This window comes from Mustelus asterias, chromosome 13 (assembly GCF_964213995.1).
Source record: "Mustelus asterias chromosome 13, sMusAst1.hap1.1, whole genome shotgun sequence".
Classification (NCBI taxonomy): Eukaryota; Metazoa; Chordata; class Chondrichthyes; order Carcharhiniformes; family Triakidae; genus Mustelus; species Mustelus asterias.
In genome coordinates, this window is record NC_135813.1 from 65,491,061 (window position 1) to 65,509,395 (window position 18,335).

At 41.0% G+C, this 18,335-nt stretch overlaps 1 protein-coding gene across 1 annotated transcript in view; it reads right to left on the reverse strand.

Annotated features, from left to right (window-relative positions):
• sppl3 (signal peptide peptidase 3) overlaps positions 1 to 18,335 on the reverse strand; it is a 187,613-nt gene that overhangs the window by 38,654 nt on the left and 130,624 nt on the right. Inside the window, exons 5-6 of the mRNA XM_078226960.1 lie at positions 17,492 to 17,570; positions 9,511 to 9,623 (exon numbers count right to left, since the gene is read on the reverse strand). Of these exons, the coding sequence (XP_078083086.1) occupies positions 9,511 to 9,623; positions 17,492 to 17,570 (192 nt within the window). The remainder of the gene's footprint in view (positions 1 to 9,510; positions 9,624 to 17,491; positions 17,571 to 18,335) is intronic.

Genomic DNA, 18,335 nt, shown 5'->3' on the forward strand with positions numbered 1-18,335 from the left:
ATTTGATAAATCCTTGGGACCTGTTAGCCTACATCCCAGGGTCCCTAGGATAGATAGCTACAAAGATAGTGGATGCACGAGCTACGATCTTCCAAACTTCCTTAGGTTTGGGAACAATCCCATCAGATTGGATGCAGGCAAATGTTGCACTGCTTTTCAAGAAAGGGGGGAACATCAGTCACTGGGAAAATGCTGGCATTAAGGAAATCTTGACTATGCACTTATGATTAGAACACACCAACATGGTGTTAACAAAAGGAAATCCTGTTTGACAAATTTATGATAGTCATGATTGTATGAAATGGCACAGACGGCTTGACAGGCCATGTGGTCTAATCCGTTACTTTTCTTGTGTTTTAGCTCGGTTATCCATTCTGGTAAGGGCACAGGAAATATTGAACATTTTGATCTGAGGGAAAGGGGGCAAAATGTAACATTTTTCATATTATGCATTTATCAACTTCAAATGTTCCCAGCTCAACTAGATGCACTAGTATTAGGCTTGCATTTCCTATACCAGTTGGCATTACCTGATTAGCATGCCACGTGACAATTCTGTGCTCTGCACTCATGCACCCCAGCAAGTTATACCCTTCAAGGTAGTCTAATTACTGCGGGGACTAAAGATGCAATAGAATTGAGGAATTACGAGCACAATAACTCAATGCTTACATAGTATGAACGTTTCATAACATCTATTGCATTTGTTGGTACATTAATAGTTGAAGGTTGTAGAAAAGATGATGAGAACTGAAGCAACTTATCCAATCAGGGAGTGGGAGGCAAGGTGTACACACAATCTCTCAACTGCTGCAGTACATGTGTGTTCACTTTGTTTTAGTTTTAACTGGCAAATAAGATTTAATGATCAGTAACTTTGTTGGAATTAGCAAGGATGGAAAACTACACAAGATAACATTTACATTGATTTCTAAACAGGACAACTCGCTTGCACTACAGAAATGCATAGCAGATTTAACTGGTCCTCTTTAAACTCCAAGTGCTGCTTCTTCAATGGTTCAACAGGTAAACGTACAATTTGATGTGATATTAAGACAGAGGGTTAGAATTTTGGCCCCAGGATCGGAGGCAGGTGGGAGCTAAAAATAGCCCCACTGCTCAGTGTACCAGTTTCTCAACTCCATCCCACCTCTGGGCTATATTTTCAGAGGAGGAATCGGTGGGTGGCAGGACTCACCACGTACAGATAGCCAACATGGCTTATTAGAAGTCTACCAAAGCCAATCAAAAGAGGTCAGCTGGAACTCGAGTCAACTCCAGGTTCCCACAGGCAGGAGGGGGACAGTTCAGATGATCACAGGCAGCCTCCAAGCAGAAAGCCAGGGGGCCAGCATTCCTGGCTGCCACAGACCACCCTGTAGAGGCATTTCCTCTCCCAGGCCTGACTGTAAAATCCATTTATTAAGTTTGAGATTTTAAAGAATTGGACCTTGAAGCAAACTCTTTCTGGCTTTCTATTATGGCCTGCGGAGCCTTTCAAGTTCAAAGTTTTTTGAATAGTCCACTAACTTAACAACCCACCCAATTGGACAGCAAATCTGTCTCCAGGACAATTAAGGATTGCCCGTGAAAAATGTCATGGGTGAATATTTACCCCTGGGGCATGTTTGGCCCTCAAATATTATAATCTCAGTTTCCCACCACCAAAAAGGTAATTCAGCTCAAATGGGGAGAAAGACTCCATATTTGAATTGAGAAATTCTAGGAAAACTTGGGAAAATAATGGTCTGGATTTTGTAGTCAATGGTTAAGCGACATGCTTGCTGTTGACCTTGAAGAAAGCTGTAAAAGATCTATCTCTCTCTGTAATATGGATTTCCCCTTACCCAACATCAGTATGAACCTGATGTCAAGTCAAGGGAATCTCTAAGTGTCCAGCAGCAAAGAGGTCATAAAATAGGGTAGGTAGCCAATCAGATTGAAGGATTCTCACAGACAACAAACTAGGGAGTAAAAAACACTGAATTCTTTCACTTGATATCAAGTTCCACTGTGAGCAAAACAAATGATTGATGACATACACATGGGATTAACCAATGGAAGGATATCTTCTACTACAAAATGGTGCAATTAAACATTTCTCAATGTCAAGTCTTATTTTTATTCAAATGGACAGTAAATAAAATGAAAACAAAACAAGATTTACACAGGTACATAATCACCTGCATTAGCAAAAGACAGCCAATATTATATGCAAGATTATGAATTTATCTATTATGTCAACATCCATTTTGAAAAAGTTACAATCTCTCTACTAGGCCCAAACAGCAGAAAACAAGCAAGTGCTCAAATCCTAACATTAGTAGTCATCTTCAAAAAGAAACGGCAACACATGATAATTATAAAATTCCTCACTAATATAATAGATACAGCTCTAGCTCCGTAACGTTTAAGACACAAAACCACGTTCAGGGTTCAAATGAATCAAACCTTGGGGTGGTTTGTGCGTTAAAGGCATTACATAAATGCAAGTTGTTATTCTTGTTGCCGTAGGACAGGTCACCCCAAAGAGACAATTATTGCCACATGTTTTCCTATTATTCGCCAATTGATCATCAGCCCAGTAAACACAAAAGTTACAATTTAACTGGGATATGAGCTAACAAAAACAGTAGTAAACAATGAGGTGGCTAGTACAGAATTCAGGAGGGCAAACTGGTGAAATGGACAGATGAATGGCAGATGAAATTTAATAGCAAAGTGTGGATGAAGGCGGGTATAGTTTTAAAGAGGGTGCAGGAATGGATCTGGAGATATATGCACACAGATCTTTGAAGGTGACAGAACAAGTTGAAAAGGCTGTTAAAAAAGCTTATGGAATCTATGGCTATATTAATGCTAACCCTTTAGAAATTATTGGTTAGACCTCAGCTGAAGGAGTAATGTGTCCAATTTTGGGAACCACACTTTAGGAAGGATGTCAAGATTTTGGAGAGGGTGCAGAAAAAATTTATCCAGAATGGGTCCCAGGGAGGAGGGATTTCAGTTCAAATTGAGAGACTGGAGGAGCTGGGGGTTGTTCTTTCTGGAACAGAGAAGGTTAAAAGATTTGACAATGGTGGTTATAACCATGAACGGTTTTGATAGAGCTAATAAGGAGAGGGCGTTTCCAGTGCCAAAAGGATCAGTAACCAGGGGGCAGAGATTTAAGAAGATTGACAAAAGAAGCAGAGGTGACATGAGGAAACCTTTAAGCAACTTCAGTTGTGACTTGGCATGCACAGCCTGAAAAGATGAGGGAAGCAGCTTCAATAGCAATGTTCAAAAAAGAACTGGAAATATACTTGAGGGGGGAAAAAAAACTATAAGGCTATGAGGAAGGAGCACAGAAGTGAGATTAATTGGACAGCTCTGCCAAACAGCCAGCACAGCATGAAAAACCTCCTTCTGCCTTGTACTGTATGATTCGGTTATTAAAATTTAAAAATAGAAATAAAATCTCTTATCTAATACACTAATTTAATATGATCTTCTTTCTATCCATATAACTTCTTGCTACTTATTGACCCAAATGAAAGTTTAGTTAACTATTATCTGTTGAGCCGTTACGATAATCACTCCATGCATTAAAGGAAAATTTGTGCTGTGTTTCTATTTCTTCCATTTCCTATTCTATTTTACTGTGGTTTGGTTGGCCCAAGTCTGAAAATTGAGTGTTCATGACCCGAGTACAAAATGAAGGAGATTTGCATTCTCAAAGGTGCCATTTTTGAGTTGAAATGTTAAAACAAGACTCGATCAAACCTTACTTAAATGTAAAAGTTCTGCAGCAGTATCTGAAGAGTATATCCTGACCAACATATATTCCTCAATGACACCATCTCACCGATGCCCATGGAAACTTGCTATATACATACACACACTAATGACTGAATAAACTGAATAAAATGTGCTTTATTGGCTGTAAAGTATTTTGGAACAACCAGAGGACCTGAAAGATATATGTGCATCTACTTTACATTAATTTGAAACTTTAAAGCGATCTGTACTGTTTTAATGACTGGCAGTGCTGTCAATGATTCTGTTACTTGATTTGATTTATTATTGTCACATGCATTGGTACAAGGTGAAAAGTATTGTTTTTTGCATGCTAAACAGACAAAGCATACCCTTCATAGAGTACACATGGGAGAAGTACAACCAACTAGTTTTCATTACTGTGCAATGATTTAATATATGCCATCCTATAAAGTTAATAAAGGTCTTTGACATGGGAAGTAAACGAGTGCGCAGGGTGGCACTTTATCCAAAATTCTAGTAGTCAGGCAGCAAATTATGTGGATTATGATGATTTGATACTTTACCTCCGCCGCCACCATTCTCACTAACAATCTAATTAAGATAGCAGAAAATTATTAGCACTTTTGCAAGTATAAAATAAGCAGGTTAATAATGTACACATTTTTACACTGCCGCACGGTCTCAAATATCAAATGTGCTACAGTATATAGCCAGTGCAGAAGTAGAAGACAGGGTTTTAAACGGTAAAGGAATCAAGGATTATGGAGACAAGGCGGGAAAGTGGAGCTGAGGATTATTACATCAGATCAGTCATGATCTCATCGAAATGCAGAGCAAACCTGATGGGCCAAATAGCCCACTTCTAGATCTTATGCTCTTATTAAGAAGTCAGCTACTTTCATCTCACTATGCATCAAAATGCTAGTGATTAGTGTGTTCTGATGTGTCATGATCTGGCTCTGTTGGTAGCACTCTTGCCTCAGGGAGCAAGCTGTGGGTTCCAGTCCCAACTCCAGAGGCTTAAGCACTAAACCTAGGCTGACATGGAGGGAATGCTGCGCTGTCAGATGTGCTATCTTTCAGATGAGGCATTAACCCGAGGTCCTATTTCCTCTCTTGGGTGGATATAAACAATCCCATAGCAATGTTTCGAAGAGGTGGTGTCCTAGTCAATATTTATCTCTCAACCCACATCACCAATTATTTGGTCATTATCTCATTGCGGTTTTAGACCCTGATGTCACCATTCCAACATTACAACAATAACACTAACAATAACCACTTAACTACCTAGCTGGCCTGTTTTTTTCTATTCGTTCATGGGATTTGGGCATCTCCAGCTGGCCAGGTAAGGATGGCATCCTTCCTTTAGAGAAGGAAATCTATGAACCCAGGTCCCCAGAGCATTACACTAGGCCACAGTGACAATGCCACCACCTTCCCTGGAGTACTATATAAATGCATTTTTTTCTTTCTAATGTAGGTAAAGAGTGATTTTTAAAAATGGATTTTATGGGATACAAGCATCTCGCATTTATCCAGGATTTATTGCTCGTCCCCAACTGCCATCTATTTCAGAAGGCAGTTGAGAGTCAACCACATTGCTGTGGATCTGGAGTCACATGTAGTCCATACCAGGTAAGGATGGCAGATTTCATTCCCTAAAGGACATTAGTGAACCAGATGGGTTTTTAATGACAATTGACAATGGTTTCACGGTCATTAGAATTTTAATCAAATTTAAATTTCACCATCTGCCATGATAGGATTTGAACCCAGGTCCCCAGTTCCTGCTCTGGGTCTCTGGATTACTAGTCCAGTGACAATACCACTGTGCCACTGCCTCTGCCATGCTGAGTTAATGTAGCTAAACCTGGCACTCTGAATAGTCGAATTGGGCAGAGGCCAATTTGAAAGAAAAAGAAAATATCAACAGATAGAGTCTTAAGACAGGTCTAACAACACCTGATGTTTGAGAATTTCTAATTCTCTAGAATCAATAGCAAAGAAATATACAAAAGGAATGGGAGGCAGAAGTTCCACCCTATACCAGAGAGAAAGAATAGGAATCAGCAAGCCAAAAAATAATAATTCATGCATTTTTTATTTCATCAGTGGTTTCGCAAAAGCATTCTTTAACTGCCAAAGGATCTTAGCCCACTCTCTCCCTATGGAACAGTCCACATGCAGTTATCAAGTCAACAACTTCAAGTATGTTACTGAAAAAAGTATTCTTCGGCAGTTGTTTTCTTCCAGTTAGGTCAAGTTACAGTGAGATCTGTGGACCTTTAAAGGACAGAGTAAGAAGAAACGACTTTCTTAGTTCTGGTCTAAGTCAGCACAGAGAGCATCTGTGGGGGTTTATTCTCTTAACAATGTCGTCTAACATCACAATCCACGTTGCCACTTTTATTTCCCAGCCATACTTTTTTGGAGTGCCGCTCCAGATTCTCATCCTTTGATGCTGTTCCCAGTCTCCTTGTGATTAGTAAGTTTTCAATTTGTCAGGGCTGTATTTTTCAGTAAAGCTACGAAGGCTGATTGCAAAGAACGTAGTATGAAATTTGATTAATCACTCATTCCTCATTATTTAGTGAAAGCATCGATTAGCAGTAAAAGTTAGGTTCTCGATTACAAGTTTTATTTTGCACGGAAGAACCACATTTTCCAATTTCCCTATAATTTTGCACATAAAGACTGAAAAACAAATGGTAACCTTCAGGTGAAAGACAGTTAGAAGGCAAGGCTTGCACACCAAACTTAGCCCCAATTTTGATGTCATACGCTGTCATGTTTATGCAATGCTGTGATAAACTATATAGCAATTTCGGAAGTAGAAATAGGAGTTGGGTGTAGGATAGGAATTTCTTTACAGGATAAGATGAGGAGCTGTGACATACAAACCGAAGTGATACAGTTTCACCTTTGCAGGGGGGGTAATTAAAGGTACAAAGTTTACATTTAAATAATAATTAGGATGGGAGGACTTGTGCCACAGTGGTAGAGCCCCTACCTATAGGTTAGAAGCTCTGGGTTCAAGTCCCACTTTGGAACTAGACAGCCATGGAATGGATGGACACACGAGTGCTTTCAATGTTAAAGTCATCACCACAATGTCTCCTCAAATAACAGAGAGTTTTTTTTGACTCTGGCTATGGATATTCTTGATTAGAGGTCAGAAAAGGCCAGCAATGTAAAACCTGCATATTATTGACCTATGCATGTGGACCGAGGTCTGGGGCTGAAAAATGTGATGCTGCCCTCAGCCCAAAATAGTAGCCACTTGCCTGTTCCTGGACACACTTACTGTTAGATGAACCCACATCTTTAAACCTATATCATTTTCAAACTGCACTCTATTTTATGACTAACAAAGTAGCTTTCTGTAAATAACTTATAATTGGAAAATTACAAAAAAAATGTAAGTCTAAGTTGGTCAAATGAATTCTTCTAATGAAAAAGTAGTCTCCATTCCTCTGTGCCAAAACATGCAGACAGTAATCTGCCGGACGGATATATCACTCTGTCCTCAAACAAACCAGATTAGCACAAACAGGCTCTTTGTATAGTACAACAGGAGGTTTGTTGCTGATTGTAGTGGAAATCTTTATCAAAGTACAATCCGTTGAAAACAATGGAAGATAGACCTTTTGAGTGAACATACAAGGCATGGTTTTGGTTGCCAGGTATAGATGCACATGCACAAATGATCCAGTTTCAGAGAGCTTTAGAACCAAGACTTTAGGGCCCTAAAATGCATATGAACATAGGAATTAGGAGCGAGAGTAGGTAATTCAGCCCTTCGAGCCCGCTCCGCCCTTTTTTATGATCATGGTTGATCTCCATTTCATCCCAACTCCACTCCCATGCCTTTTCCTCATGGCCCTTTATCCCACCTTTGATCAAATATTTATCTATCTCTTTCTTGAATCCATTGATTGATTCTGTATCCACTGCACTCTGGGGCAGTGAGTTCTATAGATTCACAACCCTCAGAAGTAGCTTCTCCTTATCTCTGTCTTGAACTTCCTCTCTCTTACTCTACAACTACAACCTCTTGCAGAGCTACAACTGGACTTTCATTAGTTAGCAATGCCTAATGCTAGAACACTGGTAATCTTCCTGTTATTAGTTCAGCGAATGCTACTTTACCCAATAGGACACTGGATTGACATATTACCTTGACAGTTTGACAGAATTCAAGCCCGCTATGACAGCTCTATCCCTTCAAGCTGGCTGAACTAATTACCAAATGTGCCACAGGGGATGGACTTGGTTTCAAATGTCAATGTCAAATGTCACTTTGGGAGCATCTTTGCCCGTTTCTCCCTTCCCCTCTGGTCATTAGATTAGGTAAATACGGACTGAAGTCTTGCGGCATGTAGGCAGCGCTCCTATCTGAACGAGAAGCTCCAGGTTCAAGTCCCCTTCTGGGACTTGGTGGCCAAGAAGGTGAACTTGTAACATGGTAAACCGGTTGAGTATCAACTTGTAAATCCTTCCGACATACGCCAACAGAAAGGCAGTAACAGCGGGAGATATTCCTGGTCAGCCACAGATGGGAAGGAAACTTGAAGGCCTCTATCATCACTATCCATAGTAAAAGTGCATGTTGCCATGACAACTTTGAATCCTGGGAATGTTGGTTGCTTAGCTGGTTGGACGACTGGTGTAGAATAGATTGATGCCAACAGCACTGGATGGATTCAGGACTTGCCTTCAGGCAGAGAACTTAAGACGTAATAGTACCAGGAGATCCTCACAAATGATATGGTGAGCAACACACAAATCATCATAAAATGTCACCATCCTACCAATTAAAAACATGGATACACCATAGCTCATTTTCACCTTTTGGAGATGCAGAATCTCATCAACATCTATTTAGACTTTCAACACAATCAGGATAGGTAATGAGCCTTGGATATGGAAAACAGAAGTTCTAAGACTCAACTTCTGGAACATAGGAATGTTGCTCTTGCATCAAGCCACAAAGTTTCTTCATCAGCTAATGCTGTGCCATCTTCAACTATACCTCCAACATGATGGAAATAGTTACATAATGCAGCTTCCGAGAGGCTAGTGACCACAATTTCTTGACACCCAAATGTAATGCTGCATATCAAAGTTATTAGCACCAATTACTTAATCAGGTCCTACATGAGGTTGCCATAAGAGTTATTAATGCCAGAGGCTGACATATTTACTACAATACTCAGTAACAGGCTAATGTAGATCAGAACCATTCCTCCCCGTAACTGAGGGAGACAAAACAAAGACAACATTCAAAGACTGGAGCTAAAATACACACAGGAACCATTTAAAATATTGCCACAGGCTCAGGGCATGCACTCACTCCATGTATTTACACATCAGAAGCTTCTGTGCTCGTTTTCCTCAACAATGCACAAGTACACATCAGCACGAAGGAAACAATCTGGGTTTCAGTTTGTTAATGTTTTCTTTGTTGCCTGGTTTTCCTCCATACTCCCATTCTCTTGAGTTCTCTCTTTTAAACTCTTACTGAATTTCGCATCAACACTTTCCATGACTTGAACAGCAGCAGGCTAATACAAGACTTTGCAAATAATTTTTAAACAAATCTTTTATAGAGTAAGACTTATTTTTGATGATCAACGCAACTCCACTAGATGTTATTGCCAATCTCAGAAAATATTCTTGGGAGAATAATGCAAAAAGTTTTAATTGTCAAAATGGTGGCATTCACCCACTTGTTGCTTCACTCACCATCCATCAGTAGCCAGTGCCCTGTTAACACCCAGATAAGCACAAGCATGACTGAAAGGGAAAATGAGAGTAGTTCAGCAGCAGTGAATCGTCCACAGCAGCCAAACGAAATTCTGAAACAAGAACAGAGCAGGAATTATGGTTAGTTGGTTTTTCCATCAAATAAGTAGAAAAGTCACACAGATTGCATTGTCTCCACTGCTGCTGGGGGAGCTGGCAGCAAACGCTGTTGGTATGAATTGTGTGTGCGCAATTGTGTTCAATCGCAGACTTGCTCCATAATGAGTTGAATGTAAAAGACATTTCACTGTAATCCATGAGTGAGCCAATTGAAAGGGTACAATCAAAGCCTTATTACACATTTGCAATTACAAAAGTGGACTCCCCACAAAAGTTCAAGGTTTTGTGTTTAAAGTTTAAGTTTATTTATTTAAACATTTAAGTATTTGCTCATAGGAGTCTCGCATATAATTTAGAAATATTCTCAAAAACCCACACTAAAATGTTTTAAGTTAAGTGTATACTCTAGGCAGTGGAGGGCGGTGGCAGTGCCATCCTTCAAAAAGGTATCAAATTAGCCCAGATCTGAGCAGCAGCAATGATCATTGGGATCACCGCTTTATTCGTAAATTCCCCAGACTCAATGCTGACGCGCATTTCTTCCAGGACCTTCCAAACATGGCTTCCGCAGCAATGTGCAGTGCAGCATTCCATGGGGAACTCCACCAGGTGGGAATAGAGTCAAGGAAAGTCAGGACACGCCACCTAGCTGTGGTATGGTAAGTTTAAAGGTTCACTTTGAGTATGAGAATATGGGAGGGCGAAGTGGCTAGGGTAAGCAAAGAAGCTGAGGCGGCAGGTAGGTAGTTGGATCAGGGGGCATAGTCAGGTTGCAGTTGTCAGGTGGTTGAGCAGTTAGTTGGAGCAGGGGTGGGAATATTTAGTCGGTTGGGGGCGAGGGTGTGAAGTCAATGGGTTGGTGAGGCGATTGGGGGATCAGTTGTGTAGTTACCCAGGTGTCAGACTAGATTTCAATTGGTCTAACATTTACTAGGTCACCAAGTACTGCAGAACTGCCTGAAGTCTCCAATTCAAACTCAGTTGCAGACATTCGCAGAAGGTCCTGGAGGATTACCCATCAAAAGTTGAAATTTCCTGGGCTAGTCCCACATATTAGGATTTCCGTAGGGTACTGACATGCAATTTCAGTCATACATCCGGTCTCTGGCCAAAGATAGACTGGAAGATTTGGCCCAATTGTTTCACCTGCCACTTCGGGTGGATTTAAAAGATCCCAAAGCACTATTTCAAGACTATCCCTGGGAGTTCCCCAATTTCCTGCCTCACCTTTTGCCCTTGGCAACACCAATAAAAAAGCACTATACAAATGCAAGTTGCCTCTAATTTGAAAACTTTTTATTCTCCTACTTTTGCCCCCTGGGGAAGGAGAAGTCTTTTACAGGACTAAAAATACTTATGATTTTTTTCCCCTCTTGGTTACCTATCCCATTAAATCACATGCACTAAAATAATAATGCAAATATAGGGGACGTTGAAGTTAATGGTCTGACGTGAAGCAGTGACTTCCCTATCACAGGTGTAGAAACAAAAATGGCTTTCACCAAACTCAATCATTTACCTTCAGTGTAATCTTCCTCCCTGAAAGATTATTAAACTATAGCAACACCGTAAACCTTCGTGCACAAGGATGCATTTAATATGTTGTTTGCTTTATTTGATGTTTAAAGCAATTTAGAATTCAGAAAACTGTAAAGGTCAACCCCATGCACAGAACACGAAAGTTGAAAAGAGTCTTGTGAAAGACAAGTTATAGAGCACGTGCTCAGTTGTTTTGGAGCAGCTTCTTACATTTGCTGCTGGAGGGCTTGCCCCGTCAGTTTTACTCAGCTGGAAGGTGAACCTCAGCAACACTTTCCTATTTTTCACAGCTGCTGTTAGCCCTTTAAATCTAATGAACAGTCCTCGGTACTGATTTACTCCCAACTAGGTGCTGACCATAATTCCAACGCGTGCATTTCCATTACCAGAATTCACTTCTGGCATGCTCTCCAAAGTACAGCAGCAGCTGAAAAATCAAACCTCTCTCTGCTGGTTCAGTTAAGGTCATTTAAGATGCAATCATTCCCTTAAACTGTTGGTGGTGCTGTCCATAGCGTCCATACATTGCAGTGCATGCAAAGCTATGGGTAACCTCTCCAGATAAACATCAGGAAATGTTATTCAGCTCATCCATCCATCACCTCAACACCACCAACTTGGCAAGAACATTGAGCAACAGAATGCACATCATATGAAAGAAAAATGTAGTAGTAATTGCGTTTCAAATTGGCAGACTGCAATAGGACCTAACTTACTAAAATTTCTCACATTACACAAGCCTATTCCACTATTGGCCTGATTAGATGCATCATCGACCAAAGGCGACCATTAGAACATTTAACAGTTGTAATTATTTCATTGCAGCACTGCTTCAAAACATATTTGTAAAATGATTCGCTATGATAATCAAAACGGAAACTGCATTTTCAACTGACCCATTTGCGAAACCAAGGGAAGCTCTGACAGTTGTTCAAATGTTATTTGCTGCTTGGTGCGACTTAAAAGAAAAGAAACCTGAAACGCTAACTCTGTTTGTGATTTTGCTGTGGGCAGGACTACTGCTGGGCAGTAAGCAATTAAGTCTGTTTTTAAAATATGAGAGCCCATGAGTTTTGCTGGCGTTTTGGGAACTGTATTCCATGATTACATCAGTTTATAATTAGACCCACTGATTTATTGTGACTACATAGGCCAAATTCTATTTTTATTTCATGAAGTTAAGAAATCTTTACTGGTGTTTAATTAGCGGGGATGGGCAGCATGTTCCAAGATTGGCCACTTTTGTGTGAAAACCACTAATTATTGGCCTCAATAGTTTGAGAACTATAGCAGCATTACAAATTAATGTAACACAACATAATTTAGATAACACGCATCAGCAGAATATCACCTGTTGTATATGTTAGTAAAAATCTACCATCCTTGTTCAGAGCTACAGGCTTACCAGTAACATATTTATGATCGGTGTTCTAATAGGTCATTTAACTCTAGTTCTAAAATTTTCTAAGAAAAGGCCTCCCGCTATCTGCAGAAGTTGTAATTTCTTTCTTTGTTACTTTTCTTTTGTTCCATCCCAAGTTTCTGTCCTCCCTTGACTTCCCCCACCCCCACCAGTTTTCCTTTCTTATTCATGTTTTTATTGCTCCTGTACTCATGCTACATTACATTTTCTGCAGCATCTATTCTGCCCCGTGTGCAGACGATGGTGCTCAAGATGGAAAGGCTGAAGAACTCCAGAGGCTGGGGCATCAAAAGTGGTGAAAATCAGCAACGCAGCTTGCACAGGGACAACTGAAAATCTTTCATTGCAAAAGGAGCCTCAGGCCACAAAAATGTGCATCTACGATTGTTTAGATATAGAAACAGAATTTAGCAACATAAACAAAGGGTGCTGCATCTTTAATGTGCTCCCTGTGAAAATAGAAGCCACTGTGCCTACAAACACTTTCTCCAATGTAAAACTAAAGGCAGCGGAGTTACACATAGTTGCGAAGTTTATGTTTAAATACAATGTGGCATAAGAGCCAGACTACCAACTTCATGCTATTATGGTATCAGCCAGTGACGTGAATAGTGTGCGAACCATTTTTCTTTTTAATAGCTATGATTTTAAGCACCAAAATTACTTCAAGAAAGAAGTCAGTTATTTTTAAACTTATGGAATGTTCTGTCCGAAACCTGTTCTGATGCTCAGGAGCGAAAGGGGAAAAACTCAAGTATTTGTGCAATGGGGATAATACATAATTATTTAAAAAGGTGTCAGCATACAACACCTTTCAGAATCTTGGTATGTTCCAAAGCTCTTCTGCTCTTACGTAATAATCACTGCTGCGTAGCTAAACACAGCAATTAATTTGTTTAGAGGAAGTTAGAATCATAGAATCCCTGCAGTGCAGTAAGAGGCCATTCAAGTCTGCATCGACTCTCCGAAAGAGCATCCCCCCAGACCCTCCCCTGCTCCTTATTCCCGTAGCCCTGCACATTTGCCATAGCTAATCCACCTAACCTACACATCTTTGGACTGTGGGAGAAAACCAGGACACCCAGAGGAAACCCACGCAGACACAGGAAGAATGTGCAAACTCCACAGTCACCCAGGGACAGAATTGAACCTGGTCCCTGGTGCTATTGATGTGGAGATGCCGGCGTTGGACTGGGGCTATTCAAGGCAGTGCTAACCACTGCATCTGTCTTTACTAAGGAAGGAGATGCTGCCCAGGGCATGGTGGAATTATACATTAGTTAGACACGGAAAGTGTTTAAAATTGATAAGGAGGTGGTATTGGATAGGCTGTCTGTAATTAAAAGTTGTTAAGGCACCAGGACCGAATGAGATGCATCCAAGGATAACTTCATTGCAGTATTAATGTAAGCGCACTTGTAACACTAATAAACTTTATACTGAGGGAAGTGAAAGTGAGAGTGGGAATTACAGAAGCGCTGACCATAACATTTCAGTCCTAAGAAAAAGTAATGAAGTGGAACAAGGAAAAGGAGTGTGGGCAAAGGGAAAAAGATAATCTCACTTTCTATATCAATTTTGCATAGACAACATCCACAATCAAAAAATGAAGTTAATAATAAAATGAGAGAAGTAAAGCTATATCATCTGCATCAGGCTTGGCTCAGTCATAGCATTCTCAGCTCAGCCAGAAAGCTGAGAGTTTGCAGAGCTTTAAGCCAAAAATTAGGTTGGCATTTCACAGTTTAAAGTTGTTGAACTCAATACAGAGTTCAGAAGGCTCTACATGCCTAATCAGAAGATGAGGTGTTGTTCTCCCAGTTTGTGTTGGGCATCACTGGAGCACTGCAGCGGGCCTAGGACTTGTGAGCGAGATGCTGAGTTGAAATGGCATGCAATGTGAAGTTTGGGGTCATACTTGTGGATGGAGCAAAGGTTTTCAGCAAAACTGTCACCCAGTCTGCATTTAGTCTTCCCTATGCAGAGAAGACTACAATTGGGAGCAGCGAATACAGTAGACAAAATTGAAGGAGGTGCAAGTGAAATGCTGCTTCACCTGAAAGGGGTGTTTGAGCCCTTGGACATGGAGGAGGTAAAGAGGCAAGTATTGCACCTTCTGTGATCACAAGGGAAGGTACCATGGGAAGGGGATGAAGCGTGGGGGAGGAGGGGAAGATGGAGGAGTGGGCCAGGGTGTCACGGAGGGAAGATGTGTTTAGTGGTGGCATCATGCTGGAGTTGCCAAAAATTGCGGAGGATGATCCTTAAAATGTGAGCCTAGTGGGGTGAAAATTGAGGGCCCTGCCATAGTTCTGTACGGGAGGGGATGAGGTGAGAGCAGAGATGTGGGAGATGGGTCAGATACAGTTGAGTGCTCGGTTAACTACAGTGGGGGCAACCTTGGTTGAGGAAGAAGGCAGACATGTGAGGAACTCTGTTTTTGAAGTAGAATCATTGGAACAGATGTGGTGGATGCAGAGAAACTGGGAGAATGGGATGGAGTCCTTACAGGGAGTGTGGTGTGAGGAACTGTAGCTGAAGTAGCGGATTTGTAACGAATATTGGTGGTTAGTCTTTCACCAGAAATGAAGACAGAAAGGTCAAGGAAAGGGAGGGGAGTGTCAGTGATGGACCATGAAGGTGAGAGAGGGGTGGAAATTGGAAGCAAAAAAATCAATTTTTCCAGGTCCACACAAGAGCATGAAGCGGCACCGATATAGTCATCGATGTAACGGAGAAAGAGTTGTGGGAGAGAGCCAAATAAGACTGGAACAAGGAATGTTCCACATACTGCACATCAAGACAAGCATAACTGGGGCCCATGTGGGTACGCATAGTCACACCTTTTATTGGCAGGAAATGAGATAAGTTAAGGGAGATATTGCTGAGTGAGAACACAAATTGAGCTAGGGAGAATACTGGTGATTGTTTGGGCCTCTGCTTGAAGAAGCGGAGAGCACCAAGACCCTCCTGGTGGGGGATGGAGGAGTAGAGGGATTGGACACCCATTATGAAGAGGTGGTGATTAGGGCCAGGTAACTGGAAATTATTGATGTGATGTAGGACATCGGAGGAATCGCAAATGCGGGGAAGGGACTGGACAAGGGGAGTGAGAATAGAGTCAAGATATGAAGAAATTAGTTTGGTGGGACAGGAGCAGGCTGAATACGATGCGTCTACCAGGGCAGTCCTGTTTCTGGATTTTGAGGTAGAAGTGGGCTGTACAGGGCTGGGGGACTATGAGGTTATCCTATAATATGGTATATACCCAAAAGCTACAATTAAACAAGGTAATAGCAGGGGCACAGCCACTCCTTGCTGTGCTACTGCTATTTTGTAAAACCTAATTGTATTCTGAAGCATGAAAACAGTTCAATGCAATAATATATGCATCATGGTGCATTTCAGTAGAAAAAGATTATATTCATGCACCATGCACTCAAAAAAGAAATTACAAATTAGTTACTACGATGGGAGGAAAGAACCTAAATCACATGGTGTCAGTCATGGCACTTTCACCTCCAAGTCAGAGTCTGGAGCACATAAGGCTGATACTCCAGTGCAGTACTGCGGGAGTGCTGCAATGTAGATGGTGTTATCTTTCAGATATGATGATAAACCAAGGCCACAATTGTCCTTTCAAGTGCTCATAAGAGATCCTATTTAAAATGAAGTTTAAATTCATTTATTAGTGTCACAAGCAGGCTTACATTAACACTGCAATGAAGTTACTGTGAAAATCCCTTAGCCGCCCCACTCCAGCACCAGCTTGGGTACATGGAGGGAGAATTTATCATGGCCGATGAGCATAACCAGCCAGTCTTTCGGACAGTGGGAGGAAATTGGAGCACCCGGAAGAAACCCATGCAGACACGGGGCGAACAGCCAGTAACCCAAGCCAGGAATCAAACCCGGGTCCCTGGCGCTGTGAGGCAGCAGTGCTAACCACTCTGCCACTGGCATTTGATCTAGAGCGAGAGAGTTCTCACAAGCCTGTTGGCCAATCCTTATCCCTTAACCAACACTAAAACAGATGATTTGGCCATTTATTGCATTGTTGTTTATGGGAGCTTGCTGTGTGTCAACTGGCCACTATATTTCCTATATTAAAACAGTGGCTACAATAAAGTTTTTGATCGGATGTAGTGTTTTAGGACTCCGTGGTTGTGAAAGGAACTACATAAATGCAAAGTCTCTCTTTCTTTGCTAACTTCATAGAATTCATAGAAACCCTACAGTTCAGAAAGAGGCCATTCGGCCCATCGAGTCTGCACCGACCACAATCCCACCCAGGCCCTACCCCCATATCCCTACATATTTTATCCTCTAATCTACGCATCCCAGGACACTAAGGGGCAATTTTAGCATGGCCAATCAACCTAACCCGCACATCTTTGGACTGTGGGAGGAAACCGGAGCACCCGGAGGAAACCCACGCAGACACGAGGAGAATGTGCAAACTCCACACAGACAGTGACCCAAGCTGGGAACCGAACCCAGGTCCCTGGAGCTGTGAAGCAGCAGTGCTAACCACTGTGCTACCGTGCCGCCAGTATCAGTACTGGCTGTACTGGCTTTATTGGCCAGTACTTACTGGCCAATAAAGATTTTGTACAGTTGCGGAGTGAAAAGTTAATACAGGTATTAAATTAAATTGAGCGCAGGGACCTTAGCTAAGCTCAGGCAACTAACCATTTGGATGATAAGCATATTTAATAAAGCATGCATGAAATGAACTTTTGCAGTAGGCTATAAATAGAATTTGTGCAAGTAAGCAGAGGGTTTAATTCTTTCCTTTATGGTGAAAGGGCAAAAAGATCAATTAGAGTCAACAATTAACTAGTACATCCATTCTCAAAGCTCACTATGAACACAACAGACAAGATTATAAATTCTTACTTGTTCTGAGGTGAGCAGGGTCTTGTTAAATACTGGCACATCGGGAGCAGCAGAAAGGCAAATGCTATTGTTGCAAGAACTGAAAGAGAAAAATCCATTGAGTTCCATCTAATGAGAGCTCCTTGTCAACTCAAAAAACAGGCAATTTAGAAAACTCAAGAGATCAAACTCTTGATAATCAGCTCAGCTGGCATATTGAACTTATTACAAAAATGTCTTCATTCATTCAAAAGGATTATCTTTGGAGGTATAATGTAGAAGACAAAAGCAAACAACAATTTCATTAAGATTGAAAGCAGATACCTTAACTTTCTCGCGGTTACAAAGGCAATTTCTACAAGTGAAAGTGGACTATTATGGGGGGAAATGGCCACGCTCTGGCTTCTACATTCAACTGTGGAAATTGTCTTGGTACATGACAGAAATTAAATCATCTTGAGCCGACTATGGAGCTGTAGAGAAATCATTGCTCATTGCATTTTAATAGTTATAATGCATTATACCACATCCTCAGTGATACTCTCAACCTCAAGTTAAGCAAAAGATCAATATGTAAAATTATTTCAGCAAATATCAGGATTGTTGATTATACAAGGACAAATTTCAGTGATAATGGGACTGTTTTAATGTACTGAATGATTTAACACCGAGGCAGTTGCATGTGAAATACATTTTTAATTACTTGTTTTTCAGGACATGGAAACGGTCATAATTATAGTGCAGGAAGATTTCACCAAAAGGAAGCCAAAGGCAATGAATAAAAAACGTGGCCTATAGCAGCTCTTTTGTCCCTTTTACCAATTACATATGAACATAAGAATTAAGAGCAGAAGTAGGCCATTTG